This window comes from Nipponia nippon, unplaced genomic scaffold (assembly GCF_047370975.1).
Source record: "Nipponia nippon isolate SJK-2023a ecotype South Korea unplaced genomic scaffold, ASM4737097v1 scaffold_6, whole genome shotgun sequence".
Lineage (NCBI taxonomy): Eukaryota > Metazoa > Chordata > Aves > Pelecaniformes > Threskiornithidae > Nipponia > Nipponia nippon.
Genome location: NW_028262380.1, coordinates 67086812 through 67100453, shown reverse-complemented (window position 1 = coordinate 67100453; position 13642 = coordinate 67086812). Strand labels below are relative to the sequence as shown.

Sequence of the window (13642 nt, the reverse complement as noted above, 5' to 3'; positions counted from 1 at the left end):
TGGGGTTTCCATAAAATGGACTTTTTCACCCATACTGTTCTTCATAATTAAAAAAAAAAATGAATCCTTTAATGAAGTCCCTGAAGTTAATACAGTTACAGTGACCTTCGAGCACTTGCCAGAATTTTTACAGCAAAAAGAACTTATTTTAGTTTGGCAATCGCACCATGCCCTTGTATTTCCAGAAACGGTAAGAACTGTCTGATTTGCAAGGGTGCACATTTCTGCGCTCAGTTACTTTTCCGACTTCAAAATCTCTCACATTCTCTGAGTGTGGTATGAAAGCCCACAGTCACTTCTCCATCAGGAGCATCTTTGCCATTAAGCCTACTGATACAGCAATTAAAACAGCAGCAGGGTAACAACACAATGCTGAGTAATTTCTTCCTGTTATTAGCTACAGCTACTACTGTCAGAAACCTCAGTGTTCTCATATAAAAATGACGCTCCAAAAGCTTTCTCTGTCCCTTTCAGGAATGGGTCTCTGCCCGTTTCCTACAGAGCACGGAGCGGGCGCGTGTTGCGAGGAGGCAACCTTGCAGCTCTACACGACGCAACTGCGCAGCCTCGGTGACTGCCTGCACCGAGGCAGGCTCCCTGAAAGGACAAGCGGCTGCCCGCCAGCTGAGCAGCAGCATTTTGCTTCTTGCTTTCAAAACCTGCGTGTTTCAAACTGTGCAGGAGTCAGGAGCCTGCTGCCCTGCTAAGGTAAGAAGCAGCAGCGGAGGCCAGCCAGCCTCCTTTCCCCCCGGCAGCAAAGAGCCCCGGTTGAGTTGGGGACTATTGCAACCTTTTTCCCCTTCACACAGTGGATACAAAGCTCCTGCTTCGCAGCTGGTAAGGTTAAGGAAAACCATTGCCGGCCAGGTCTCGATTATTCCATTACCACTATATTCCCTATTGCTCCCAGTCCTATGGAAATCCCATGATGTAAATTAATTATTGCTCTGAGGGCTCAGGAAGGAAATTATTCCCCGCTGGGATGGCTCGCAGGCTGATTCTCAGAGGTACAGACGTCCTTTGGTGCCACAGGGTTAATTCCTAGCTGCTTAGGAAATCTTGAACTCTAACCCAAAGAGTAAAACCTCCCACAAACACAGGGAAAACGAGGTAAGACCAAGGGATGAAGCCTCTGATTACACCTATGCAGCGTATTTACCTTATGCTAGTAAGGAGTAAAAGGTGGATAAAATGCATATGGATTAGGCACTAACAGTATCCGACCAGAGCAAATGTGGAAGCTAGTTCTGCCTGGACAGGTGCACTTATCTGATTTAGGAACTGCACCCATTTTGGGGGGTTTTCTTCATAAACGTGTGCACACCGAAACCACAGCACTTGACACCTGGCCATGACATGGAGGAACCTGAGCTGAACTCATTTGGCATGCTTGGAGGATGCACGCAAACCCACAGTACCACACACCGATGAAACATCCTCAGCCCTTGGCCAGGGTAAATTTTGAGCCAAGTTTCCCTTGCTCTTCTGTCAACAGCAGCGGGGTTCTGCCCTCCTCCAACAAACACCTACCAACGTGAAGGAGAAGAGATCCAACCATCACAAACTGAGCAAGATGACCCTCAGTGTAGCCCCTTATCTACATTAGGGAGGTGGGAATCAATTTCTCACTTGACAGATGCATATTAGCTGCTGCAACACGCACCCATGCACACTCTTGCATCGCTGCCACTTTTGTAGGGGCCACACCGGCAGCAGCGACTGGATCTCGCCTCTGAGTAAACAGAGAAAATGCCTACTCTGAGAATCATAGCATCATAGAATCGTGGAGGTTGGAAAAGACCCTTAAGATCATCGAGTCCGACCGTTAACCTAATTCAGGTGCTGGGACTAAAACAAGGCTCCAAACAGCTCATCAGCTGTGGGCCACGACTTTGGCAGATCAGTGGCAGGAGTAAGTGCACCCAAAGGTGCTGGCGACAGCTGAAGGGTTCACCTGTGGCTTCGTATTTGTGGGATTAAGCACCTGCAGAGGCACATTTGCCTCTGCCGCAGTGTGCCTTGCAAACCTGCCCCTCGAGGATCGGTGCCCTTCTTCCCACTCTCAGCTTTTTCAGTGAGTGTAATCCTGGCGTGCTCAGCCTATGGAAAGATCCACCTCAGCTATAAAGTATTCCCTTCAGGAACCATAAAAAATTAATTATTCAGCAGCATGAGCCTTAAAGAATTTATTTGTGTTTGGCAGAAAATATCAACAAGCAAATGACAGTGCAGTGCTCTGCCTTGCCAAGTCAAGGGGAAGGTTCACATTAGGGTTTAATGTCATGGCATCGAAACAAAAGCCCTCTTAACTCAAAGTCTGTTTAGTATCAGCCAGATTGAAACCAAATTCAGCTTTTGTTCTGCAAACCGCCTAACCATACACTACACTCTCTATATGAAATGAGGCTTGCCATGCAAGATACAACCCTTCCTGCCAAAGCCAACAGGAGATGTTGAGGAGGATCCAAATGAAGTTTTTGATACCATGTGTAGTACATCTGTTTCTAATGTTCCTGCATGCCATTTGTCTGATCACATAACGCAGTTCACCTACGTCCAAGTGCTGCATATGCATCTCTCCCTGAAACGCCCATGGCCATTCACGGGCACGAGACTGAAACCTTTATGTCCTGGGTAGAGAAGTCGGTTGCCCTTGCTACGCTATGGTCCTCAACACATAACGCTGCTTTGTGAAACGATGCACGCAGGCCAGCCACAACAGCAGAAATACAAGAAGGAAATACGTTGGTTACGTTTGCTGCCCTCAGCCCTCCCAGAAGACGCCCACGCTGGGGTCCATCCACACAAGCAAGGCTGAGCCGTAGCCCAACGGCAAGTAAATGGCAACAGCCTGCTCCGTCATCTCCTGCCGAGGGAGAGGAAGGGCGCGCTGCGCAACCAGACCGACGCTGCCAGCCAGCGCCTGCTGGATCAGCAACCGCTGCTTCCGCGCAGCACCATGCAAATAAAGAGCATTTCGGTGCACGGCAGCAGTGACGCAAACTACCCGGCAGCCTGCAGGCATGTTCCTAAGGCCGAGTGCAGGTGTGCGCACACACACGGGCGAAACCGTGTTTATCTTGTCTGCTCGGGATGGGTTTCGATCTCTTTATTTTTCGGTTGCGATTTTGGTGCTTTGAGGCTTTATGGATCATTAAATAAAGTTGCTGATTTTTTCAAATACTTAAGTGCCTACCTGGCCTTCTTGAAAATTTCTTTTTTCCTCACCTCGGCACTTTTCTACCTGCACATATGTTTACTGTGCGGATGAATGATTCAGTATACTGAGCAATGTAAAACCATCTTGTTTGGGTTTTTTTTTTTTCTTCCTCACATTATATAAGCCAAGCAGACTGTAATATGATATTCCCATGTGCTTTATTTCACATAGTCCTCAGAAAGACTACTTAAAAATGAGGTCGATGAAAGCAAGTGCGAAGGTGCAAAGGAGCAGTATTTTTTTTTATTGTTTATCGCTGCACTCAGGTACAGCAAACTCCATGAACGACGAGATGCTGATGGGAAAGCTGGAGCCAGCAGGGGGGCTGAATAAGCACCAATTCTGCACCAGTCCCTTCGGGCTTGCACAGCCAATGCTGTGGCTACAGCAGCACGTAAACACGGGGCCTCGGCTCCAGACAGACCACTCGGCACCAAATATATTCTGATCCTCGAAATTATAATGGAGTAAGTTAAAAATACATAGGTGACAGCTGAAAAAGTGTTCCTCCGATACTAAGGAATCGAGCAGAAAATTTGCATTTACATTGATAGAACGGAGAAATTCTGCACTAACAGGCAGTGGGGGGAGAAGAGGCATTCTCACTTCTCGTTAATATTATCACCACTGAATTTATTCTGATGGATTTCAAAAAGCAAAAAGCAAAAAATCAGTTTTAAAGAGGAAAAAGAATAAACAAGTGCCTTTGTTGAACAAGTCTCCAATATCATCTCTGAAAGGAAGCACTGTTGTGCAGACAACCGGCCTTTTTATCGGAGAACGCTGACAATGGGACTTTCTTTAAAAAGTCCTTTGTAAGAAAGCGCTCCATTAAAACAAAAGTAATGTAAAAATAGCTTAATTAAAAATTAAATAAAATGCAAGAGCAGTCTGCTTCCTCTGGTTAGTTCAGCTCCCAATGGTTAATGCTGTGTTTTGGAAAATGTCTGTAGGACACGGTAGCATTCTCAGTAAGCGTGAGTCTCTCATCCAGTCACCTTAACCACACAAACACACCCGTTTAAATAACAAACCATAGACACTGCGTATTCTGAAGAGGATTAGAAAACTCCATAAATGCAGGGGTTTGTTATGCTGCCCTGGGGTTCAGATGTGAATATCTTGCAAGTGATTTTATCACCCATCCCCTTTCTTTCCACTAAAACACTACAACTTCCTTTGCTGGCACGGAGCAAGTGAAACCCGATCTCTGAAGAATGAGCTATTACTGCAGTACTAATAATACTCTCCCTGCCTCCCACTAAGATTTGCAATGTTTTAATGAACAACAGAACAATATTTGAAAAATAATTCCATATGTACATTCTGTAAACAGACCTCAGGCTCTTATACAGATTTGACCTGAAGTGCACTGTACTGTACTGTCTCTACAAAGACGAAATTTAAGTCGAGTACAAAAAAGTACGTTTATATACAGGCTCTGAAAGCAAGTGCTGTAGGTTCTTCATGCAGCAAAGTTGCTTCTCTGCCCACCCAGGATGGAGTAGGACAGTCTCCTCCTTTGCTGCAGTTTACCAGTTTTCACTGGGAAGTGATCAGTGCGTGCCGGTGGGCTTCAGCCTCTGCTCACGGGACCCCTCCTCTCTTGTACCCAAACACAACTAAAGGTCGCTCTCCTGGCCCCACGAGTCTCCCGTCACGCAGCTTCAGAGAGGACAGGCGCCAGCCCTGCTGGCCCCAGGCAAGGGGCTGGTGCCCAGGGCCCTCTCAGGGGCCACTGGGGAACACCCCTCAGCTTGAGGAGACCATTACAGCTGGGACACTGGCTCCCTCTGCGGGGACTCCAGGCTCCGTTATGGACAGCATGGAGATACACCCCTGCTGCTGCTCAAAGCATCTGGAGAGGTACATCTCTGCACTTACCGTTTTACTGACTAGAACCAGGTTGCTCCCAACTCAACAGCTCAACGTTATGGATACCGCTTCTGAAATCACGAGCTGGTCCCTTGCACTAGGCACCTACCACAACCCTTCAGAGTCACTCTGGCCTGAGGTACCAACAGCCTGGGAGTTTTGGGACTACACTTTTAGTTTCCCATGTCATTCACCACCTCTCACACCCGACACATGTAAAACAAACACCTCACACTGGAATGAGACAGGCCAGTAGAAATAACCTAACAACACAGTGAATCTTATGCTTGAAACGCTCAAATAAAGCTTCAAATACCCAAGATGGCTCCAAGGTCTCAATACATCTTTTAAAGTCATCATTATTACAGTCCCAGCTGTAAAAGATCACCAAATTAATTCAACATTTATTAGCACATCAGGCATGTTAGACGCGCAACACTAATCCGGCACCTTTCATTGCGAAGCGACTGGCGGGATACTCTGCGTGGCGTGCTCGTGCTGTGTCTAACTTAGGGTCACAGTGAACATCACTTCTCCTACTGAAGAGCCTCTGACCCCACTAATAGCTCTACTGACCTTAAGCGAATCATTGGAGGAACACACTACCATTTACCACAGGAGAAGGCAGCAGGACCCAGCCCTTAATGACTTATATTTTCTTATTTTACTTGGCAGTTGTCCTTAAATTCATCTAACAACTTCTCTCAGATGTTCCTTTAAAAAGAATTTAATTTTTTTTCCTCCCTGTTAGTTAACACAATTAAAGACTATTGGGTTACCTTAATGGAGAGATTTTTGCTTAACTTGTCTGCATTCCCTGAAGAGTTATACTTACATCATGCATGGAGTCAAGAAGTTTAGTCAGTTGGTAGAATCTCTGCCAGCTTTGCCCAGAGTTACTTGGACATTTAGTTACCATCTTCTTTAGTTCTTTAATGTAATTTGCCCTCATTTCTTCAAATGCAGCTTGGCTTTTGAGACCATCCTTGGGAACTGTCATTGAAAAGACAGTCTTATATTAATATTAACTGTATTGCTTATTCTTTTGATGTGCATACTTAAAAAGTTACACTAGTTAATGGATGAAAGAATTAAACCTTTAAGCAAAGTCCATAACTTTACAGACATTGGTAAGGAATCAACAACATCATACAGATTTTCAAGTGATTCAAGCATCCTCTCCAGATCTTTGATTGCAGAAGCTGTGGCAGATGACAAGATAACATCTCAGAAATACGACACATGCTAACCTCATGCTGAAACTGTTTTCAATACAACCCAAACACACACACACACACACACACAAAAAGAAAAAAGGCAGATGGATCAAGGCTATTTTTTTTAGAAGTTGAAGACGCAATTTATCATTCTTGAAAGACTCCCCACACTTGGCAGAGGAGAAGAAGGTACAGAATTACAGCTGTTATGTACAGAAATGCTAGACCAAGTGACACATTTTTATGCCATCAAGTAACATTTAAAATTTCTTTGAATGTTAGTAAGCATCTGCATAACACCTAGAACAAACAGAGCCATTATTCTGCATGAAACAGAAGACTCTCTTCCGAACAGGCACCCTGACCCAGTGTTTCACCACAACATACAGTTGCAAGCATTTCTAGCGTCCTATCAAAGTTCCCATCTGCCAGAAGGATCATTTCACAAATGGGCTATAAAAGTAGACTTTTCTGATACTTTTTACTGTGACTGATACTAGCAAGGCTAATTACAAAAGCAAATACACTGTTTCTTTACAGACTGCAAATACCCTTGCACTCCAGCAGGTTCTGCCCCGAACAGAAATGGCTTATAGGATCAGATCTCTAGGAAAACCCCAAAGAGGTTATTACCAACATTACATAAAATGTTCTCGTGTTTTAATACGTGGATGAGTTGAATACTGCTTAACCATCAAATATCTTCCTACCCTGCATCTCTTAATGCTAAGTCCACAGAAAGAAAACAAAATACATAAGCATGTAACAACCACCCAAATGGCTCCAGAGTAGAAGCTTTAAGAAAAAGCACCAGTATCTTCTATCACCAGTACCTACCAGAGCAATTTAGCAACGGAAAATAAGGAGGAGCTCTACCACCACATGAGCAGCAAGGATTTGTGACCATCAAGTGCTGGAAGGGGGTACACAGAGGAATCTTTAGAAAAAGCCTAGGAGGAACGCACCAACCTGCCTACAATATTTAATTTTGAAATTCTAGATGCCAAATCAGTCCGTCAGCTGACAGGCAGAAAAAACTGTCTGGAACAGGTGTACAAATTCAGTTCAAGCTGAATGAATATAGAGACACCAATCAAGATGAGTAAAGCCATCAGAGCATACTGTGGCCCTCACACAAAATGCACGGGCTTTACAGTTCCTTTGATATTTACAGGTCTGTATTCCTACATGCTGCTTAAAGGCTGTTAGAGCCACTCCTTCTTTGTCCACTACTATGTATTTTACTGTTCTGTCTGAGAATTATTATACCATCACCCCAGCCAGATTATTAAGAAAGAAAGAAAGACCACAAATAAAGAGAACTCTAGCAAAACATGAAATTCTGGAGGTTTGCCCAGTGTTTCTGATTTTACTTATTAAATGCAGCAATGCTTTTGGCAAGCTCCCAAAATCTATGGTCTGTGGAAAGTAAGAAAACAATTGAGTTGTAATGTGTGGTTTCTTCCACATGTAAATGGAGCGAAACTTCCTTGATGTGGTCATCATGAAAGTTTCAGAATAACTTGTACTCTGCTCATCACACGATTCAATAAAAACATTTAAATGAAAAAAAAACCCTGGTGTTTTCTGTCATAAGGGTGTATCAAGGTGCAATCATTTGAAACCAGGTTTGCTGCCCTTCGCATGACACTTTCTGGGTTTTATCACTCTCTTCACTTCCGTTTTGCTCTCCTCTCTCTCTCTCTAATGTAAATATCCTGATTCTCCCAAAACAAACTATTTTTAGTAGGTTTTCTAGTGACTGTGGTGTGCATTTCAAAGGGACCCAGCTACCCGAAGTTAACTGGCCAGGCTGATCTCGCCTAACAGATTCTCGCAGTAACTCAAGTCCTTAGTTAACACTCTCAAGAGGGTTGAATAAAAAGCTTAAAGACATTTTGCTACATTTTTAGAATGCCTTTAGGCTCTTTTTCTAAAGATTATCCCCCTTTAGGGCTGATTAAAAAGTAGCAGAGCCAGATCTCCAATCCAGACACTCTCTCAAGACCATTTTGGGAGCTGGACACCCCCCCAAGCACATCCACGTTAAGCACTGCTAGTTGCTTCTGGAAAGACCTTAAGCGACAACCTTCAAAAAAGCCCATTTACCCCCCAGGGCTACCCCGGAGCATATCAGCTCCCCACAGTTCCAGCTTCACCAGCAGACCATCTCCTTGAACCCTTGGTGGAGCGGGACCTGGAGGTCAGACCCCACGGACCAGGACACAAAGCGCTCCCCAACCGGTGTCGTCTCTCCCTGTCCCGGGGAGCTGGAGTGACTTCAATGGGAGGGAGGAAGGGAGACAGCTGAGCCCAAAAAACTTACAGCCCCAGGAGGCTTCTGTTAGCGGATCCAAATCCCCTCCAGCCAGGACAGGAACTGCAGCTTCACGTCCTCCTTCAAAGGCAAGTACTTTAACCACAGAGCTACAGGACAGGTGAGACGGGCAAGGTCTGAACGAAAGGCACCGCAGACAGGGAGAAAGTGCCCGTCCCGTCCCACCACCTCGCCTGAAGGGATTGCCACTCGGCTTTGCTGGATGCTGCAAATCGCTTCGTAGGCACCTAACTCTGCCTGCAGCCAATGTGCCCACGCCATGGCTGGGGACTCAGGAGGCTCCCGGGTGTCTAAATCTGCTGCTGCATCAGCCCGCTCTGGCGTCCTTTAGCGGTTTCAGCGATAAGCGCCTTCCAGTGCTGCACAACTAACGCCTGTCGCTTGCCATTCGTTTCTTCTCTCAGCTCACTGGGGCAGAAGATGGGGTGATGGGAGAAGACAGCAAGATCTCAAAGGGCACGCTGGGCTCTGCTCGCCACCGAATGGGGAGACGCTCTGTGCAGCACAGCCCCGGCAGCCTTGGGCGTGTGTCCTGCTGCCAACAGCTTGCAAGCGAAAGCCAGAATAAGCACAGCAGCCCCTTTGATCTCCTGCTCCTCCTCTCCCCGCGCAATGCCCCCACATCCAGCCTCCTTCTGCCAGGGGAATTCTTGCCCGATGAGTTCACTGAAGTGACATCACGAATACCCACCAATCAAGCTGATGCATTATCTCATCATGATGTCAACTGAGTGGATGCCACAAAAGGGAGCATGATTATACAGGAGAAAGTTTGTTTACAGGTAATTGGCTTTTTCATCAAGACTGATGGAAAAGTAATGTACAAATTGCCTGTATATTTATACAGTTGTACTGAGACGGGAGTTTTTCAATATTTTCAGTAAGATAAGATCAAGAGATCTGCTAATTACTACACAGTGCTGTAACAAACACCAAGATGTAATTTTGTGTCTCAAGAAAACTCAAAGCATGACACTCGAGAGAAGAATAAAGCATGCACTGTCATTTATTAAACTTTCAGAGCCCTGTAAAAGGGCTTGCCATTCTCAATTCACCTAGCATTAGTAAATTACCCATTTTGCAGTACAGGCAACGTACATCTTTTGATCTTGAAGGTGACACTAAGTCACCCCAACTGGTGGCTTTGAGTGTTGAGTGGGGACTCCTCTCCAATCCCCACAGCTGCTGCACTTTCTTGGCACACCTGGCCGACTTGAGTGGTTCCCATACAGAGAGGGGGGGCCAAAGCCGCTTGCCCGGCCACTCCTCTCCCTCCAATGCACAGGACGCATTCAACCTACAAAGACACTTCCCGTGCTAACGGAGAGTGAGATCTGCAGATAAACCCTAAGACATAAAACCATGCTTATTCCTGCAGCCCTGCTGGAAACAGTTTGGCTCTTTTGTCACATTAGTTAAAATCACTGCACCTCTTTGCGAACTGGAATATTTTCAAGTATTCCCATGTAACCATGAATCTAACTTACCTGTGCTTAATAGCAGCAAAACTTTCATTATAGTGTACTCCTCAAAGCTAAGCTGCAAGCGAACAAACTGCAGACTGATCTGGTGCATCCCCTGGCACAGTTCAAACATAGCAGACTGGCGCATCCGTTCCCTGCGAAGAGAAAGAAACAAAATCCAGAGGATAAATACGGGAGAGTGCAACGTGCACGGGGCAGCCCACGCGTGAGGAAAGCAAGGTGCGACCTGGAAACCCAGCACCGATCGCGCAGAGGTCAGTAAGGCACACCGCAGCTGCAAAGTTCAGGTTAGGGAAGGGAGCTGGGGACTACGGAGATGAAGCTGGAGCCCTGCCATCCCCAGAGGGCTGCCTGGTCCCCGTGCTCCTGGGCTGGCAGAAAAATCCATTGGCTGGGAGCTTTGGGGGACTCGGGCATCATCTTGCCCAACTCCTACGCCATCCACTGATGGCTGAGTTCACTTTGCTATCCGGCAGACCACAGGCAGCATTAACATCCACCCCCATAAAAGGAACAGAAACAAATGTAATTTGAGTTTTATACACTGACGATGTTAATGAACTGGCAAAAATGTTTTAAAATTAGTTTGAATCGTGAGCGTTTGTTCGGCTCTGCCCTGGCTGATGGAGATGAGCCTGCTGAAGGGGTGAGAACTGGTGCAATAGTGGAACCTACATCCATGGCACGCACGTTTTAAGTGATACATCCCCCATCAGTTGACATATGGGTGGAAACAGGTTTCAGAAGTGTCTGGCACAGAGATGAGCTGGGGGAAAGGATGGCCAAGGAGGACTGACAGCCTCACACCTGCGGCCCGCACCACTCAGGGCAGTCAGCCCCGGCCCCAGCCCAGCAGCCTCTGCTGCCCACTGCGCACGGTTGGGTCCACAAGCCAGCAGGGCCCTGGGATCAGGGATTGCCACCGTGCCAGCAGACGCCTTGACTCTTCTCATCCTGAATAACACAGTCCTGTAAAAATACGGCTGGCAGGTCTTGAAAATGGGGAAGTGGTTTAACAAAAATAAAATAAAATGCATGACTTCGTGTTACTGCCTTTACGTCTACTGAAGAGTCTGAAGTTAAGAAACGATTGGGATGACCACTGCCTCAGCCAGCAGCATTTATGCATCCTTCCCAAGTAACCTCCATTTCAAAATCTCTGATTACTACTTTTCCTGAAAATGCAACAGGTCTAGCTCCTAGGATGAAAGTGTAGGAACAACAAGGAGAAATGATTTCCCAGCCACTGAAGTTCTCGTTAATATACTACACTGGACCTCCTACGGGGAATTCTTAGTCAAATTGTTGCAATGGTCTCTTATTCAAACACTCAAATATTCAAAAATTCTGTATGTATTTTCCCAAAATAATAATCTAAGATAGTCTGGAATAAAGGAATATATAATAAGATGATCATGTTCATTAATACAGATTTTTGCCTGTTAAATCGTAAAATAATGATACATGACTTGTATCCAGTTTACTCTTTTTTTCCTTTAAATATACTTCGACACATTTAGCTTCAGACCTTGTCTCTCTTCTTTGAGGCAACCCCAGGCTAACCTATCCTGCACAAGTTTCAGGCAGAATTAATTAGGATTTTGCTATACTTCTAAAGCCGCTATCCCAAACCACAACAGCTACAGCAGAGAGTCACTGAGAATCGCCCATTTCATTTTGAAACTACAATATGTATGTGGATATTTAGACAAGGCGCTATAATTGTTCAGTGACCACTACTTCTTTGCATTTTTTTAATTGTTCAACAACAATTGTCTATATTTCTTCAAACATTTTTTCACATAATTGGGGAACTGGATGAAGCTCAGCTAATCATTTTAACCAAGCAACTGCCTTTTCAAATATACAAATTGGCTGGTGAAAGAGAAGAATCATACTGTGTGCAAACAAAGACTGACGTAATCTTCCTGGTGTTTTATTTCACTACTGCCAGAGCAGATTTTATTTTCCTCCTTAGTACTAATAAAGCGGACTCCCCATTGTTATATGGGCTCTGCACTTTTCCCCTGCTCCACCCTCTTCTTGAGACTAAGAACTTCCAGCTTCTTCTTTTTTTTTTTTTTTTAATTTAATAGTAGTAGTAATGCCATGTTTGTTTACTTTTATTATGCATCATGGACTGCAAGGAAGAAAATAGTCTTTGGACAGTGACTGAAATACCACTTGGCCCTCTGTTTGAGAAGAGCAGCCTCTGCTGCTGGATGCACACAGGCACGAGCACACAAGCCCGGTTGCACGCTGCAGAGGACTTACAGACGCCACTTGCACACCCAACGCCGGTCACATGCTATGAACGCACACAGAGTGACCCTGAGTAACTGGGATCGGGTGAAACAGAAAAGGATTTGCAGAATTAAAAGACGTCAGATGCACACAAATGGGCATTTCTGAAGCTGCTGTGCCTGGGGTCCAGTTCCAGCCCCGGGTCTGTCCGAGGCTGGTGGCCACCATCCAAGGCTTGTGGCCAACCCAGCACAGCAGCACCTGGATCCCTCCCAGTGTTTCAATCTGCCCTTAGCACAGATGACTGAGTGTGCCAGGGATGGGGGCTCCCTTCACGTTTGGCCGCTGGATGACTCAGCCTACCCCCCCTTTGGGGACATCACCCTAAACCAGCCCGAGGTCCTTCTTCCTGACGGGTTATTGCCCAGAGACCAAATGGCTGCAGGCACCTTTGAGGTGACCCCGAGACAGCTGGGGAAAAAGACCCCAAAAGACCCCAGAGTGATCTCCCTTCTGCTGTTCCTGCTCCCCTCCCTCCTCCCAAAATTATCAAATGCAGGGATAGGACACAGATAATGGTGGCTCCTAACTGACCTCTCCCCAGGAGGCTCAGAGGGATACATACTGAAGTTGAAAGGCAAATGATTAATAAGGGACATTTCTATTTTAAAAAATGCATTTTAAGGTATATCTCAGACTGCTGAAGACTAGCAGGATTCAAAACAAGAAGAGTCTATTATATCCATTTTTACTTTTGCAGCACGCCAAAGTTAGTTTCTGCAGCCTCAGAGCATAAAGCAGCTGCCACCATCCCTGCCTGCATATGACCTCCACAGAGAGGAGAAGTGCCAGACCTTTCATCCGATACCACAAGCCACACAGCAAGTAAACCGAAACATTTTGAGGTTTTGTCTCAGGTTTCTTACGCTTTCACTAAACAGCGTGGCAAAACACTCCCTGTGACAGCTAACCTGAAAGCATCCTGACTCAAAACCTTGGGTTTTTTTACATTGCATTGCACTTTTTGTGACATTTTATTTTTTCTCTCTTATGCTTTTCTTTGTATTTATTTTGCTTTTATATGATTGCCTAAATAGAAGAATTTTAGTAAAAGTCGGGGGTTTTTAGTTAGGTTTTTTTTGTCTGTCTTTTAAATATTTAGTCTTTTATCTACTTACAAACATTGATCTGTAGTTTACGCTCAAGGAAAACCTAATGGCATTGTTTGTAGTGAGATAAAATTATACACAGAACTAGTTACTAA

At 45.4% G+C, this 13642-nt stretch overlaps 1 protein-coding gene across 3 annotated transcripts in view; it reads right to left on the bottom strand.

Moving 5' to 3' along the window:
- The window catches only part of NR3C2 (nuclear receptor subfamily 3 group C member 2), a 214920-nt gene that overhangs the window by 8404 nt on the left and 192874 nt on the right, over positions 1-13642 (bottom strand). For all 3 annotated transcript variants that reach the window (XM_087735566.1, XM_087735565.1, XM_009468773.2), the window contains 2 exons: positions 10138-10268; positions 5931-6088 (listed from right to left, as the gene is read on the bottom strand). In XM_087735566.1, coding sequence (XP_087591692.1) covers positions 5931-6088; positions 10138-10268 — 289 coding nt within the window. The remainder of the gene's footprint in view (positions 1-5930; positions 6089-10137; positions 10269-13642) is intronic.